This window comes from Stegodyphus dumicola, chromosome 7, assembly GCF_044657685.1.
Source record: "Stegodyphus dumicola isolate Sdum_Otavi_A_Nest chromosome 7, ASM4465768v1".
NCBI lineage: Eukaryota > Metazoa > Arthropoda > Arachnida > Araneae > Eresidae > Stegodyphus > Stegodyphus dumicola.
In genome coordinates, this window is record NC_140774.1 from 176715571 (window position 1) to 176734147 (window position 18577).

General features: G+C 30.9%; 1 protein-coding gene across 2 annotated transcripts in view; it reads left to right on the plus strand.

Moving 5' to 3' along the window:
• Positions 1–18577, plus strand: part of bur (GMP synthase burgundy) — a 52091-nt gene that overhangs the window by 6736 nt on the left and 26778 nt on the right. For both annotated transcript variants that reach the window (XM_035364666.2, XM_035364667.2), the window contains exons 5-9: positions 2336–2433; positions 2544–2647; positions 12821–13014; positions 13424–13589; positions 16500–16651. In XM_035364666.2, the coding sequence (XP_035220557.1) occupies positions 2336–2433; positions 2544–2647; positions 12821–13014; positions 13424–13589; positions 16500–16651 (714 nt within the window). The remainder of the gene's footprint in view (positions 1–2335; positions 2434–2543; positions 2648–12820; positions 13015–13423; positions 13590–16499; positions 16652–18577) is intronic.

Consider the following 18577-nt stretch of genomic DNA (forward strand, 5'->3'; position numbering starts at 1 on the left):
TTGACTTAAGTGTTTTTTACACTCACTAGCCTTGAGAAATATATATATATATATATATATATATATATATATTTGTTGATCTTGCTTGGATTATGTAGATTAGATTTCTGCACCATAAAATACTCTCACTTTGGGATATATCTTGCTTCAGTTTGTTCACAGAATTAAATGTTCTGTGTAAATAGGTTGTGTTGTAACTTGTATAATAATTGTCCAAAATAATTGATGCTCTATTAGAGAAGTTTTGAAAAATTTGTTTTTGAAAATACTAGTGCTTCAGTTGAGGGATTTATTGACCAATATTCAGTAGTACTTTCTCCCAAGGCACATTGTTAATAGTGCAAAAAGCACCTTAATGCTTTTAGTGATTTTTATTAGGATCAAATTATATCTTCAATTATAAATACTGAAGCAGCTTACTTTGTGCTTTCAGAATTTTTAGGGAAACATTTTCTAATAACTGTCTTTATATTTTGGACTATTTTTTAATAGTCCATATTGTTTTCTTTTTAACCATTATATGACGAAATTTGCATTGCATGTCATATTCTTGTTAATCAAAATCTTTAGTCTGGATTTCATAACTGCTAATAATATCTTTGATTTACCATTCCATTTTGTAATCTTTCTGAAAATGGAATAATATGAGGGATATTGATAAATACAATTAACATTCATATATTTAATATAGGCATCAACAATATATTTATCTTATTTATCAAATATAACTTTAAATGGGGGAAAGGGAAGCTCCTTTTGTGTAGCTTGTCTAAGAAACGAAAGTACTTCCTTTGTGAAAACTAGATCAAATCTGCCCAATAGAAGTCCTAATTTGACAAATAAAGTTGATTCAAAGAAAGGATGGAAATTAGTTTACAGATTTTCTTGTTTGTTTTTATAGTTCAAATTTGTCATTAAGTATATAAATGCATTTTACCCTCTAATGTAGGTTTGCATATGAAAACACAACAAAGTATAACCAGGTATTAGATTCTCTGAATAAAATTACATACAGTCAAAAGTTGTTAATGTGGACTCGTCGGGACTTCGGAGATTCCGGATTATAGATCATCAGTTTAAATCTCGTAAGATGGCATGCAGAAATTCTAAAATTAAAAATATGAAACCGTAATTTATAAAATAATGAGCAATTATGATCTAAAGGGTATCAAAATTTACAAAAAAAAAAAAAAAAAAAGCTTAATATTTATTTGTTTACTTTATTAAACATTTCTTTCAATGTAAGTTGTTTAAGTTGCTTCGTTTTATGTGATAATACTTTCTCTCTAATTCTATAAACAGACATAATTTCTTGTTCAGTTACAAAGTTCCGCTGTTCAAGTCCCGTTAATTGCTGTGCCGAGAATACCGAATAACTTGTCAATCGAAATTTTTTCGTTTTCACTCTCTCTGTCACATTCTTCATGACTTTATCCATTTTTTGCAGCAATTCCATTTTTTGTTTGTTGGACATCGAAACATACTTTCGTTTTATAGATCCTTTGGAAGTTCCAGCATCGGAAATTCTATTTGACATAATCGAAAGTTTCAAGTTTACTTTTATAAAATTGCTCTTACAGTCTGCAAAAAATAATAAGTGGGATCCAATTCGAAGTTTAAGGAACAACGCAATTATTAACATTAACTGAAATATATAATTAGATAATTTTAGCTTACACCGGCCGTTATACATTAAACGCGCAGGCAAAAACGTATTCTGCACTTGCGCACACGCATATGCGCAGTAGTCAAGGTCTTACGCGCACGCGTAAAACGCCTGTGCGCATTTGCCAACGCGGCGCATGCGCAGAAAGTTTTTAGCTTTGAGGTCCGGATTATAGATCATTCCGGATTACGGGTGTCCGAATTAACGACTTTTGACTGTATTTATATTATTTTTAAATGAAAAATAATTATTAAGATGATCCAAAAATTGAGCCAATCACCAATAAATTTTAAAGAACAGAATCTGGCAATTTACGATAGCTAACTACAAGTTACAAAAAGTTAGCTATGGTTTATTTATGATTATCTAATAAATAATAGATATAGCTCAAAATAAAATAATTGCTTTGCTTTAAACATTTAAATGTGTTATTAAAATATATCACTTAAAAAATCTAAATATATATGTATGTTTAAATTTTTAAAAATGTATAACAAAATTTTCTTAAGAAAGTTTTATTACTGCTAAACTTTGAAAATTTAAATATATTTCTGTGAAGGGTATAAACAGTGCCTGAATACAGGTAGACTTACATTGATTACACAAATAATTGGTCGGTTAATTCAAGTTTGGAAGTAAATTGAACTATTAATTTGTATATATTTACAGATGATTAATAAACACTTTGGGGGAACAGTTCAGAAGAAAGATTCTAGAGAAGATGGACAGTTTACAGTTCAAGTTGATACATCATCTGCATTATTTAAGTAAAAAAAATTTGTTTATAACTGAAATCTATCCAAACCTAAATTTGAACTATTGATAAGATCTTACCATTTTTTCCTATTTGATTTGTTGTTATATTCTGTATATTTAGGGGCTTAGATAAAGAAGAAACAGTTTTATTAACTCATGGAGATAGCATGGACAAAGTTGCCGATACATTTAAAGTTATAGCAAAATCTGGCCATCATATTGCAGGTATCTGATATGATTTTTATTTTATTCAATTTTTAAGGTTTTATGGTTTCTTTTTCAATATGGATAACTTTCCAATACAGGAATTATTGTGTTGACATGCTTGATCTTCACACTGGTGGGCTCTTGTTCTGCTCTGGGTGTATTTAATTAGGCTCGTTGAACACATATTGGCACGAGTGGCATCGTTCATTAGTTTCCTAGGTAGGGGAGGTGCATGTTCTTTATCATGATCAAGGTCTACCCCTGTGCTGACTGTGGTACAGTTATTGATTGATGGCTTGCTGTTGTTTTTATTTTAACTAGCTTCTGGCGACATCTATTGACTCGAAATGGAAGTGTGATGTGAGACATCCAAGCTTCATAGAGCCAGATTTTTGAGTCTGTCATAGGAGTGCAATTCCTCTACCATCGTAACAAAAGAGCTCTTCGGTGAAGATTTCAAGAATGAGAACTCTTTCAAATTGCAGGGCATTGACTGGCTCACTTGGACGATAAAAATATTTTTTCTTTGTCTGTGAAAAAAAATCCTAAGCCCTGTTGTCATGGACATTTTTTAATAATCCTATTGCCAAATACAAGACTTTAGCAAAAGAAAAATTTGTAGGTACACTCACTATTATAGAATCATTTCACATGGTATTTTATGTTTGTTTTTGGAAATCTCGTCTCTCGTTCAGAGCATTGTGTGTTTATATTATTTACGGATTAATTTTGCCCTTTAAAATTTTCAAATTAAGAATGATGTTTCCTTTTTGAAGTGTTTATATTTTTTATTGCATATAAGGACTTGATATTTCAAATCAGAACTTTGTGTGTCTTTTGCTGTTAAAAATTTGTGATTCTAGTGGTTTTTGAGGAATAAAACAGTTTTTGTCTTTTTGAGGTGTTATTACTATTTCAATCAGGATTTGAAGCTAACACATAATTATCTAAAATCGGTGATAACAGAAGAGAGTTTATCGAAGATGGAACTCTAGATCTAGAGATTTATATCCAGTTGTAATGTAACACAGGTTTCAATGATTTACCTTAGTGTGTTAGTTAGGTAAAGGTCTTCCCCCATTTCGGTTTTTACTCTTATTGTATTGTAGTGTACCAACATTTGTTTTGACTTCCTGTTTCACTGGTATTTGCATTTGTGATATATATTGTTATGAAGTGTACAGATGTGGTAAGATGGCTTCCCCGCAAAGCAGTTTTAGGGTTGCCACTACATAACGAAGGAATGTAGGGTTGCCACAGTTGGTGAGAAATCGCCCATTTGCCGACAAAAGTGGCGATATACCATGGACGGATGGAGAACCTTCTGGAACGAATTCTTACCAGCTTAGCCCAGAATGTTCTCGAACACAAGCCAAAAGCTATATAAACCCTGCTTGTCTGCAGTCAGTGTGTGCCTCGCCTAGCGAGCTGATAGTCAGTTAGTTACGAGTTAGTGCAAGTCTCGAGTTAGTCCGTGTGAAGTTGATCGAGTTGACAGCCGGGCAGCGAGTGCCAAGTGGGTCGTCAAGTGTACCAAAGGAGTCTCTTTGTGTATCGCGGTTAGTGCATCGTCAAGAGAGTGTGTTGAGTTCTGGGAACGACTGAACCGAAGAGTCGGGAGCTGTGCTCGTGTATCGCGAGTTGTAGCGTGGAGAGTCTCGAGAGTTCCGAGAACGACGGAACAAAGTCAGGAGCTGTACTCTGGTGCTTTGCAGTGAAGCTGTCTCCACCGTTATTGCCTGACAGTGTGAAGGCTGTGTCGCTGATTGTTCCAGCGTGTTTATTGTGGATCTTCGACGACTGTAAAAGTGTTTTGGAGCTGTCCTGATTAATATTGGTAAATAAAGTGTGTTTCAATACTTCATCAAGTGTTGTCGTTATTCACTCCAAATCCACATGAACCCCGTACGAACGTGAAGGAAGAAAATAATGTAACAACTGGTGTCAGAAAAAAAAAAAAAAAAAAAAAAAAACTATATATATATATTTAGTTAATAAGATTGATAAATATAGAGATGGTTTTCTTTTGTGGTATATTGTTTATATCATGAGGTCTGGGCTTATATCATGAGGTTTGCTGACCTCGTGATGATCGACAATTGAGTTGAAAAGTTGTGAATAATAACTGCAAGTGACACTACTGTTGTTTTCTGTCATTTTTAATTGTTTTTAAAAGCATTCCCAACAGGCGAATGTTTGTGCATTGTTCGTTATGTGAGCATATTGACAGTTTACTGTAGGGGTGCACGTGGTATTGCCTGTTAAGGTACTCTGGAATATTTTATTCTTTTTATTTTATTCATTACCCATGACCTCATAATGACCGACAGTTGAGTTGAAAAGTTGTGAATAGTGACTACAAGTGACACAACTGTTGTTTTCTGTCATTTTTAATTGTTTTTAAAAGCATTCTGAACAGGCAAATGTTCGTGCACTGTTCGTTATGTGAGCATATTGACATTTTACTGTAATGGTGCACGTGGTATTGCCTGTCAAGGTACTCTGGGATATTTTGTTCTTTTTATTTTATTCATTACCCACTGTTACTGTGTTACTCTCAAAATCAAATTAAGAGACCTTGAATATCATGCTTTTAAAGCAGAATGGAGTGCCAATTATTTTTTCGTGGAATTAAAATGACTAAGTTTTATGTGTTTAATACGTGATGACATAATAACTGTACAAATAGATTGCAGTATATGTCATCATTACCAAACTAAGCACACAACCCGGTATTCGGACCTCATAGAAAATGAACAATCATTAAAATTGGAAAGTTAAGAATGCATCTTTATAACACAATTTATTCGTAAAAATAAAAAATGATAATGAAGCAGTATCTAAAGTCATCTTACATGTAGCTCATTTATTAGCCAGGAAAAAAACCCATTTACTGATGTTGATTTAATTAAATCATGCTTTCCTGTGGCAGCCAAAGAAATTTTGCCTGAAAAAATGCATATGTTTTTATCTGTCAATCTTTAGGTGTGAACAACTTTTTAAAGACTTGAGGACATCGAAAGCCACATAAAGAGTCAAAAGACAGGACATAAAAATTCAAATGGGTTTCGTTCTTGATGAGTCGACAGATATTACTGATACTGCCCAGTTGCTGGTGTTTATTCGAGACGTCGGCACTGAGTTTGAGTTGATTGAAGAGTTAGCTTCTATGAATAGTCTACGTGGAACAACCACAAATGAAAATATATTGAGAAAAGTTGAGGAAACACCAACGCAGTACAGTTAAAATGCATCATGACTGATGTTGGAAAAAATATGTTTGAACCGGGGAAAAGATTAGTTGGGCAAATTTTGTAGGCTTTTGAAAATGCTAACCATTTAAACCCTCTAGTAATTCATTGTATTATTCACCAGTAAGGTTATTAGGAAGCACCTTTATCTGTTACGTTATTAAACCAGTTAGTACATCAGTAGTAAACTGCATTCTCTCTCGCAGACTGAACTCTCTCCAGTTTCATTAATTACTTCCTTCTACGAAGTAAAGTAAGCATTGTAATCGCAAAAAATTTTGGCTATCGTATTTCAATGGAAATATCTATTTAATCATTTTTTAGCGGGACATCTGTACATATGGATGGAATAGAGGATTTTTTTTTCTCCAAAAGAGGGACCTTTTAAAGTAGATTCGGAAGAGCTTTTTTGGTACTTACGTAATCTCGCAGCCAGGTTGGCGCGATTTATAAGTTTGAGTAAAAAAGTATGAATAGAAAGAAAATACACATTTATTAATTACAGATAATTTTTAATACAGTTTTTTTATATTATTTTGTTTTAAAATATAAAATAGCAATTAAACCTTTCCGGTTTCGAATTTGAATAAGTTGCAGAATTATTTTTTCGGGGAAATCTTTTGGCTATTGCTTTTAGCATTGATTGAAAACCGTTTTCGCCATTAACAGCTTGAGCTTGGTGCCATAAAATGCTTTGTCAGCAATTCCCATCTCTTTTGCACAAAGTTTAATTGAGGTTAACTTTTTACACCAACAATAAATGAAGCGCACCGCTGTCACAAATGAAATTCAGCTACCTTCAAACCAATTTCCGGGTCTCACACCCAAATGTTGATTTCACTCTTCGACGTTACATTTCCAGAAGATTTGCTTTCCAAAATACAGTTTCATTTTATGAGAATTTTTACAAGTACATTCGTTCGGCATATTTCCATATCCCTGCAACAATTCAACAGCATCTTTTTTCACTCGCAGGCAGATCCCAAATACCCATAGTTAAAGTATTTCAGGGCATTCAATCTAACCAGTAAGAAAAATAATTTCTTTACGAAAAACTACGTATAACACGTAGGGTTGCCGTAAGAAGGGTCACCAAATTTGGCGATTTATGTGAATTTTGGCCTGGTTGTATTAATACATAAGTACCTTTCTTTTTTTTTCTTTTTTTCTTTTTTTTTTTAAACTTCTGTACATATTGTATCTTGCTTAATTAAAAAATGAGTAGCTGTTCAAATTTTATATATGGTTTTGCTATAACATGTAGTTGTACATGTCCCTTTTTTGTTACCAGCCACATCAAACATATATATATTTTTCCACCATGTTACCTGGCTTAGTGAGCTCAGTATTTTTATTCTTATATATTGGGAAATTGTGCGTTTTTTGCATTAAAAATTGGTTGAATTATTTTATTCTTATGTTCCAGTTAAGGTTTTTATGCCTTTAGTTAACCTGCATGCATTAGTTGTAGAATTATCAACAATTTAAAAGTTGTTTAAGTGGTAATAAGCCTAATGAAGCAGCATTTGTTTAGATTTAGTACATTTGAAACTTAGTAATGTAGTGAATTAAGACAGTTTGTGCACCATATTCAGTGGGGTTCCCCCCCCCCTCCAGTAAGATCAAAAGTAACTTTCAATTTTGTGCACAAAAAAATCTGTCTTCCTGCCAGCCGACTGAATAGCTTGTTTTTGCATAGAAACTAACTGGGAAAAAAATTAATTTTTTAAAATTGTATTTGGTGTTTCAGTTTTCTATATATCTTTACATTGCCATGAAGTGAGAATTGAATTGATATATCTGTAATATCATATCTGTGGATGAGAAATATATCTGTAATGAAATTTAAGGAAGTAATTTTAAATGAGGTGCAGCAAAAAATGTATATAATTTAATAGGCAGTATGATTAAGTCGTGCGGAGTCCGTGATGGCTCAGCAATGGAAATGTTTTGTTGAGATTCTTCGAATGAAGAGAAGTTGTAGTAATTCTTTTAAATGAGAAAAATTGCATACGGTCTTTATTATTGAACAGAGAATGGCTCTTTCAAAATGAGCATTTGCCACAGATGTTGTGAGATATCTTAACAAATTTATTTTAAAATTACAAGCAAAACAGTACTTGTATGTGCAATGTATTTTATTTTAAAGGCATATCCAAGACCGTATTTAGATTTGACGAAATCCTAAGCTATTTGAGATATGGGGCCTTTTATGATGGATATGAGTCAATATTTTTAATATTGTATAAATTATATATTGTTTTTAATATGCTGTATAATTAATATGGGATATGTTACATTATTTTGGGGGGGGGAAGAAAGTGAGGGCCCTAAGCTGTAACTTGTTCAGCTTATATGTAAATTTGTCACTGGGCAAATCACCGAAAATTTGCATTGTTTGAAACGCTTCTAACATTACACAAATTTGACCATTTTCCATGCTGTAAAAAATTTAAAATGTTAGTGAAATCCTCATTTACAAAAACATTGGTGAAGGATATATTTTCTGAACTTATACTACAGTTACAGTAGTTTTTTCTAAATTTTGATATAACCACAACAGACATTTCTGTGTGTCAATATCTGTTTGACTGTATAATTGAAGACTTTCTGTAAGAGCTTCAACTAGATGTGACTGATTTGCAAAAGTATATGTTAAAACATGTTTAAAGAAAAGTATGTAAATCTTTCAGAAGATAAATACCCATAATTAAAATCTTATGAAAGCAAAAGAATGATTAGTGATAATTTTTGAGGATTGGTCAAATATAGAAAATGTAGTGTATGTAAAAAATACTCTAGTAAGACTTTCTAGTATCAGATATTTTCAATAAAACTGACTCCTTGCCAAAAATACCCCTAAAGCCATCCAAGGTTCGAATTTGAGTTAAACCATTGATATTCAACAATTTTATGCACTTAAGCCACATTTAAGCTATTTTTTTTAAACCCTATTTTGTAGATTTCATATTTTTAATTGGTATTGTTGCTTTGTCAAGTTTACTAGGTATCAGCTTTTACAGCAAAAATTAGCTTATAAATTATCTTTTTCAAAGAATATACAGAATTAAACTGGGACTGTGTTAATCTCAATAAGATTGATTTAATTCACAGTGGAACTGGACTTGAATAAAACCAGGTTAACAATATATAAATAAGCAGTATTTTCTATTATTTTGTAATCAGATCTTAAGAATAGATTTTCTACAGTTTTTGAAAATGGTAACCAACTGCATTTCCGTATATTTGCTTCCCCCCCTTATGTTACATAATTCAGCATTATCTGCACACTTTCAAATGAAATTTATAATAGTTGCTACTAAAACATTTTTATGACTTCATTCACTATTATGCTGTATGCATGCAGAAAGCCAACTTTGAGATTTTGCCAAAGACAATGAAAACTGCAATATGCTATCCACCACTAAGCTATTAAAAAAAAAAAAAAAATATAGTTCCCATAGGAGGGATCATAATCTGCAGTCACACAAGTGAAAATGTCCAGAGAAGGGCAAACCATCTAGAGGAATGCTACACACAAATCTGGGTTGCACAATAAATACTGCAAGATTGTGGTTTGCCACAGGAATGTTTTCAGATGACATGGTGCACTGCTTCATCAGTACTTTTTATGGCTTATTGGTGGAGTGTCAAAAAAATTAACTGCCAAAATATATTACAGTTGTACAGAAATAGATAAATTATGTATTTAAGGGACAATGCAGTGACTGCCCTTACCACCAGCCAAAAATCCTCCATCTACTTCACAGCCTCTTTCTGCTCAGACAGTTGGAGATGTAGGGATTTCCTGTGAAGAGACTTCTATAAATTTTCAAGTTTTTGCTACATAATGTAGTTTTATTAAAGAAACTGGCAAACATATGGTACACTTTATAATGACACACTACTAAATTTAAAAAAGAAATTGGAAACATTCATAATTGGGCTACATCAAAAACAAAACATGTTGATATGCCAACCAAACCAACTAAAAATAAATGGAACTTTAGTTTAAAAAATTTAAAGTACTTTCTTAGGATTGCGGCTTCCATTTTTTAAACTCCAAGCTGGCGGCATAAGAAACATTTCATGGTTCCAAATATTTTCGCCACATGAACTCTGCAAGTTAAGACTCATGGTGATAGTGAAACTTGCCTCATCAATTTTTATTCCACCACTTAGTGGAGCTACATAGTCTTTCAGTACTTTGTGTACAAACAGATGTTGTTAGATCAACAAAATGAAAGTTATGGTTCTCAGTAAAATATCTGTCAGCTTCTTTTTTTAGTTTATTTTATATGCACACCAAAAGTTTGAATAAATTATCATTATACCTTGTATATTTTCGATAATTTTTACAATGAGTATGATTCTTTCTATTCAGAAGAGTGAGAAAGAATTTCTCAATTTCTTGCCATAACTTATCAAATGTCCAGTATTATGAAAGAATCTTGCCAGCTTTGATTTTTCTCCATATGAACAGATTTCCACAATTTTTTCATGGCCTGTTTTACCTGTTCACATATTTGAATATTGAATTATATGCAGAAAATAAATCTTTCTTATAGAACTGTTCCAGTGAATAGTCTTATTTTTGTATTCCTGCTTTCGTCTTAACATTAAATAAATCACTTCACTGTTACAAACGGTATTCTAACATAACCACTGAGCCAGTTGTTAAAACATATACTTTTCCTTCAATTGCACCTCTAAATGCTTTCCGTGATGTAAAGTTAAATTTAACGGCCATTTTCGCATATTCGAATGCAAAGTAAATCTTGAAAGAAAGCTGTGGCAAGCATCTTCCTTACATCTCAGCAAATTAAAAATTTTAAAATAGTAAAATAAAAAGTAAATTACATGAATATGGGAAATACTGACAGGTCTTTTTGTGATGGGAGAAATATGAGTGATTATTAAGATTTACAATAAGAAAATATAATATAGTTTACTTAAAGCTCTTCTTATCAGAAGCAAACCTTAAATAATTCTTGTTAGAACTGCTAAATGTTTGAAGATGGTTTACATTTGCAATTTATCAAAAAATTTGGCCCCTTTACAAAATGGGGCTCATAATAATAAGGAAGTAACAATATTACATGCTTACTAAAGCTGGGTTTCATTTATTTCTATATGGCGATCTGCTTAAGAGGAAGGATGTCATTATGGAGAACTTTCTAAGGGAAAATAGCTTGTATCCACATTAGAAACATTAGAAAAGCACGGGATCTATTTTTGAATTCATTTCTAAGCCTTAAATTGATATTAACTTTCAATGAAGTCACCTTAACATTTTCATGGAGGTTCATTCATTTTAAAATTTAAATAGTGTCATTAAATTTCTGATTTAAAGTGTGGTTGCTATATATTTTTAAAAACTATTTAGAACAAGCTTATGTACAGATAAAAAATTATGAACATATAAAACTATTAAAAAAAAGCACCTTCCAGTATGTCTTCTGTTTAAATATATTACATGATAGTTCTTCCATCCAAACACTATATAAATAATCTGTATGTAAACCAGATTTCTTTCAGATATATAATAAAATAATAAAGGATGTCACATTTATTACAAAAAAGGTGTATAATTTTAAATCCCTTCATTCTTCATTTGAATAATATATAGATAAGCAAATGTGAACTTTTCCCCTAATACTGTGTAGAAATTCAAGCTCAAAATGTTAATTATTAGGTGAAAAGTATTGCAAATATTAACATAGACTTGCAGACTGAAATCTCATATATTACACAGTGACTTACAATAAACACAAGACTGTATTGGGAAGATATACATGCTAAAAGTTTTCATGCAGAATTTCTCTACTTCACAAACCTGAATCATGCAAAAGAGTGTATTCTTGATGTGGCATCATTCTTCATGTAGAAATAGATGTCTTGTGATCTCCCTCCACATCTGGGGATTTAGGGCTGCTCTAGTGAATTAAGTCAGTTGGTGCACAAACTTCAGTGTCTTTCTTGCCCACTTGCTGAATTGCTTGTTTTTGCATAAAACCTCTTAATTTTAATTGAAAAAGTGATTTTTTAAGCCATTTTTAACTATATTTGGTGTTTTAGTTTTTTCCTTTTTACAATTTTTAATAGAGGTGGTTTGCGTTTTTATGTATTTTTACCTTGTGCGGATTGAGAACTGAATTGATTTAATGAGAAACATATCTCTAATGAAATTTGAGAAAATAGATTTAAATGAAGTGAAGCAAAAAAATGTATATAATTGAATAGGCTAGTGCAAGGAAGTCATGTGGTGTCCATACTAGATTTTTTATATTTAAGTAAAATTCTAAGCATTCATATTAGCCATATTAAGTGTTGTATAGTAACAGGACTTGATAAAGGAATATTATATAATTCAGTTCTTCATGCAGTGCACAATTTATGTATAAGCTACACAAGTTATAGCTTGGAGCCCCCACTTTCTTGGAAGCCCTAAAAAATTATATAGTATAACAGACTTATAAAGGGCCCCCTCTCTCAAATAGATAAGAGCCTTATCAAGTCTAAATCCAGCTCTGTCTTTATGGAATGCGTCTGATGAGAATTTCTTACTTTGGAAGATGATTTGTTTTCTGTTGTTATGTGCATGCACATACACAAAATTAGAATGAAGTTCACCCTTATGTTTTATTGTTTTGTTGGAGACTGCATTTAAAGTATTTTATGTATTTGTAACTGTTAATAGTTTCAGTAAATGGTTAAAGAAGTTTCATGCAATTGGGATTAAGAGTCTATTTTTCTTTATATTAGAACTTAATAATGGTAGCTCAGTGTATATTTGATTGCTGCATTTAGATTTATTGCAACATTTAGATCATTATTAAAAGTTTAGTTTGCTTCAAAACAAACTTTTCTGACAGTGATTTGCTAACCTGATATTAAAGACAGTTGCTTCTCTTTCTGTAATGTTCTTATAATGTTTCAGCTATTTCTAATGAAAAGTTGAAGATATATGGTGTTCAGTTCCACCCAGAAGTTGATTTGACAACAAATGGGAAGCTTATTATGAAGAACTTTCTATATAATATAAGTGGCCTGTCTGGAAATTTCACCATGCAGTCTCGTGAAGCTGAATGTATTGAATATATTAAGAAACATGTTGGGAAAAATAAAGTTTTAGTAAGTTTTTGTATTTATGATAAATTACATTTTATTAATAATATTTCAGCTTGAAATCAGTAGAGTTTTGAAGTCCCTCCCCAGAGTAGTATTTTTTTTTTTTAATTATGTGCTGTGCTGAATGGCTTTATAAATTTATATTGATTATATGATATATGCTTCTGAAATTATTTAATGTGAAAATCTTATTTTTTAATATTCCTAAGATTTTTTTCCTTTTCTTTTTTCTATTTTTCTTCCCCCCTTTTATTTTTACTAATAGCATTTTCTGCTGCGCAGAATTTTAGTCATCTGATTAGAATTTTGAAATCTGTCCTGTAAAATTTTAAAAACATATATATCTGCTATATTCATTTAGAAGTATTTTTAAAACTGACTAATATGAATTTGTTTCATTTTTATTTTCAAGATGTTAGTAAGTGGAGGTGTAGATTCTACAGTGTGTGCTGCATTACTACATCAAGCTTTGAAAGAAGATCAAGTGATAGCTATTCATATAGACAATGGATTTATGAGAAAAAATGAAAGTTTGCAGGTTGAACTCTCTCTCAAGAAGCTGGGTTTAAAATTAAGAGGTATGGCTTGTTTTGTTTTATGTGCCTTGTGTGTAATTTTGTATGTATAATATTGTTTTTTTTTTTTTTTTTTTTTTTTTTTTTTTTTTTTTTTTTTAAATGCCGTATTTTAGCAATGGGAAAAAGTAGGAAAATACAGTACTCATTATGAAAATTGGAAGTAATGAAAAATAAACTTGTTTAAAATCAGTCAATATACAGCAAATAAGCTTACTTTTTTAATACTTTGACTGCCGCTTCATCCGTATTCAGGTGATTGCAAAAATTCTGATCAGGGTGCACCATCCGTATTCGGGTGACAGTTCTTTGAGTATATGCGAGGTAAAGTAGGTATTTGAAAAAATAATTGTTTTGTTGGAAGAAATGAAAATTATCATTGCTGACAGCTAAATTCATTCCATTCACTAAACTGAATTGTCCTTTCTTCAGTATCAACTTTTTTTCTTCCTAAACAACCAATTCTTGTAAATATGATTAGTTGTATCTACATTACATTTATCAGCACGCAAATCAGAATCTGTAGATATAATTTTGTTTATAATTATCTTTCTGAAAAATCTAGACTGTTCTTCATTACTACTATTTGAATTTTTGTAAGCTTCATAACAGGTTTCTTCTTCCCTGCTATATGACTCGCTTAAAAATTACTCTGTCATTTTTCTTTTAGACATTGAAAAAAGTTGGGACAACAATTTTAATACAAACAAATTTCAAGTATTTGTCTCTGCCAAAAAAATATTAGGAAAAGAAGGAAATGTTTGAATCTTGCACTCTTTTTTAGATATCGTTGTTGATGATTTTTAAACTGAATGCATGTCCCAAAATGTTTCATTCTGAACTCCTACAATCGGAAACGATGTATGATATAGCAGTGCTCGTGGCCTAAAGAAGATTTTCTTTCAAACCTGAATGGCAGTCAACGTGTTAATGCTTAAAAAGTAATGAAAATTATTAATTTATCAATGCTTAAGGCCAAAAATATCCGTTACCTCAATTTCTACCTTTAAATAATTATTTAACCCTTTGATATATGCGAGATTAAGCATTTCAGTACTCTTCTGTAATGAATGTTTGTGTCTACACATATATACAAACATGCATGCATGCATATATACATGGATACGTTTCTGAATCCGGTCCCGATAACAGAAGAGTACCAGCAATTCTTTTTTCCCAAATACATGCTATATGTCGTAAATTTGTATTACGAACTGATTCATTTGTACTCACATTGCAACAGGGATATTTTTGGCCTTAAGCATTGATAAATTAATAATTTTCATCATTTTTTAAGCATTAACACATTAACTGCCATGCAGGTTTGAAAGAAAATCTTCTTTAGGCTACGAGCACTGCTATATCATACGTTGTTTCTGGGTGTAGGAGTTCAGAATGAAACATTTTGGGACACGCATTCAGTTTAAAAATCATCAACAACGATATCTAAGAAAGGGTGCAAGATTCAAAAATCATTTTCTTCTTTTCTTAATATTTTTTCGGTAGTGACAAATGGTTGAAATTTTTTTGTATTAAAGTTGTTGCCCCAACTTTTTTCAATGTCTAAAAGAAAAATGACAGAGTAATTTTTAAGTGAGTCATATAGCAGGGAAGAAGAAAGCTGTTGTGAGGCTTACAAAAATTCGAATAGTAGCTGGAATGTGAGCTGAGCTCATTCATGACTATCAAAAAGTTAAAGTATGTAATAGAGAAATAGATAATTATAATTCAGATTTCTGAATATTTTATTATCATTTATGCAATTTGGAGTAAAAATATATTTCAAGGTACACCTTGGTGAAAATTGGCGATTTTTTGGTGCCATTCCTATTTAAGTCCGACACTCTGCCCACTAAAATGGCATCCAAAACATAATGCAATGAAACTTAACTAAAACAAAAAATATATAATCTCAATAGACTGCATTTTAAATCAAACAAGGAAATACATGTTATCTAATCTATGCAATACAAAAGGAAATATCGACTTACCTTATTTAAAAATTTCTGTTTCTTCAGTATGTGTGACACACAGAATTCCTTAACAGCATCCAAAAACTACTTAAAACTATCTAAACTAGAATCTGTATACTGCCATCGCCGCATAAATTGGCAAAAGTAAAATGAATATATAAATGAAAGAATATCCTACATACTGCCGGAATGTCAGTGACATTTCTTTCAAAAATCCCTTTTTATTACACCCCACATACCTTCCATAGTGTTGATATGATCTCCGGTTTTCAAATCTTCAAATCCTTAAATCTCGCTGCATAATTTACCAAGAGGTGAACGAAGCCATTTAAATCTTCATTTTTCATTTACACACCAGTCGATCAATGTTTTCTTTCCCATTCCAAAGTGTACAGAAACTTCAAGTTAATCGTACCACCAGCAGGCATTTTATGGTGTAAAGCACAAAATAAGTAACGTACTTTGTAACCAACATCCAACTCATAAATAAGCCCTTACAAATATTTTCCCCAACAGTTAAAACCACTGCAATCACGCTTTACAACCAATCTTCGTAATAGGGTTTCCATAACATTTAATGTAAAATGCTCTTACCATAAAATGAAGCAACAACTTGGCAATAATCCAAGTGGTACCCTAAAATATAAACTAAGTTTATTACTTCCATATCCAATATTTATAGAAAAAGTTCTTAAATATGAAATATAATATTTTTCTGTCCATCAAAATTCAGATATGCTACTGAAAATTTGAAATTATGAATCACATGTTTAAATTTTTACTTTAAATTATTTGCTCTTAAATTATATTAATAATTACTTTTGCAGTGTAAAAAAATATTACTGTGAACTGAACATTTTTCATTAGGTATTAAATTGTTATGCCAAATATATATTTGGTAAATGTAATTTGAAACTAATTTTCCTTTTTGCCATATTAGTATTGAATGCATCCCAGAATTTCTACAATGGCTCAACTACCGTTCCTGTCGACAGAAAAGATCCAAATAGTAGGAAACGAGACACGCTAGTGTTATGTATGACTACAGATCCAGAAGAAAAACGAAAAATTATTGGCGATACTTTCATGAGGGTAAGCATTTAACGATCTGATGTTTTTGTATCTTAGATTGAGTATGCTGTTTTTCATTAAACTAATTTATTTTTATATATCATTTTTTTATTTTTTAATAGTTGTTTTTGTAGCTTGTGCTTTCTTTTTTATATCACAGCAGTCTGAATATAAGATATTTTTCTCCTGTATTGTAAAATCAACAATTTATGAATGTGAATAAACCATCCATAATGAATCGTTTATAGATAAATTGCCCTCCTAAAAGCTATACTTGTTTTATACAGGGTGATACAAAAGTCATACGCATCAAAATTTCAAAAGTTGTGAAAGTTCCTAAATGAATATTAATGGTAAAAAAGTATTTCAATGAATGACACCCCTATACTATATTGGAAAATGAGAAGAATAATTTGAAGAAAGTTTCATCTCTTTAAGAAGCATCAGTGGATAGTTATAGATTTATTGTTCTCAGATAGTTCCTATAGGTTTTATGTTTTTATTTTAGAGTTCATTCATCAAATCATAAGTAAAACAATATGTCTACTTAAATACATGTAACAAGTAACAAATCTTGTTGACAGTCCTAGGGCCAAAAAAGGTGCTGTGCCCAAGTGCTTAGTACCAAGAAATTCTGCTTTTCATGTAACAAGTGGATTCTCCTTCGTGAAAAAAGGATTTTCCTTTGCGAGAAAAATTTAAGATTTTTTTTTTTTTTTTTTTTTTTAATTTTAACTCACAATAAGAATCCCCTCTTTCACAGAACAACTACTGGTCAATTTTCCTAATTGTGGTTGTGTAAATTTAATGAATTACAGCAAATGCTTTTCAATTATATTTATAATTTATAGCAATGTAAATAATTAGATGCCATTTTATATAATTCATGAATACATAATTACCTAATTTTAGTTAGTATAGTATATAGACTCGAAGAACACATTCAGTACTTTCAAAACTTGTGTGTGAGATCATTTTGCATGCAAAATCTTCCTTTTCTTGTACAGAACTTTGAAAATGTGAAGCTGTCTTATATTCATGCCAATATATTAATTTTATGTTATTTCATTAAAATGCTATAAAATTTATGCTTAACTTGGGTGTGATGTCAAATCATGCATTTTCACTCAGTAGTTTTGAATATTTTGTATTTATGAAAAATACAAAATCTCTTGTAAATGTACATTAAAGGTAAATGTACATTAATCTAAAATACCTCAAGTTTTATTTTAGATTAATGTACATTTACCTTTGTAAAAGCTTGTTTGGTGTGCTTCATTTGTGCTTTCGTGTACTGTATGCATAGAGATGCGACTATTATGGATTTTCAGTAATTATTACTGATATGTGCTCTCTGTGATAGAATTACATATGTGACAAGAATTGCTACAGAAAATGGCAGTTTGAATTGCATGATTTCTTTATGCAAATGAACAAATGTGAAAGATCAAAGCTTGTGATTGTACTGCTGTTACGATTGATTCCCAAATTGTTCTGCCCCATAGTAGATATATTTCAACTCAAACTGACATGCCAACTTCACATGCATGTGTTATGTCAGGCTTCAATATGTTGCTTGTTAAAATAGTAAATGTGTATTTTTATTAAAAATGTTATGATAAATGTACTTGCATAGATTTCAACCTACAGCAAAATTTGTCAGTACTTAAATGTGTAAATGACTCTTTTTTTACTTTGAAAATGTGCATGGAAGGCATATTTTTTTAGATAAAGATTTGCTAATTTTTAATTAACATTAAATACATTAAATCAATACATTTTTTATTTAGGATATAAGAAATCTAAATATCCCAAATATAACAAATCTGAAGCATTCAAAATACTTCTTGTAACATATTTAAATAGAAATTTTCATTTTATATCACTATATTATTAAAGCTCCAATATTTAAATCTCAAATAATCATAGAGTGTATTAGAATCCATA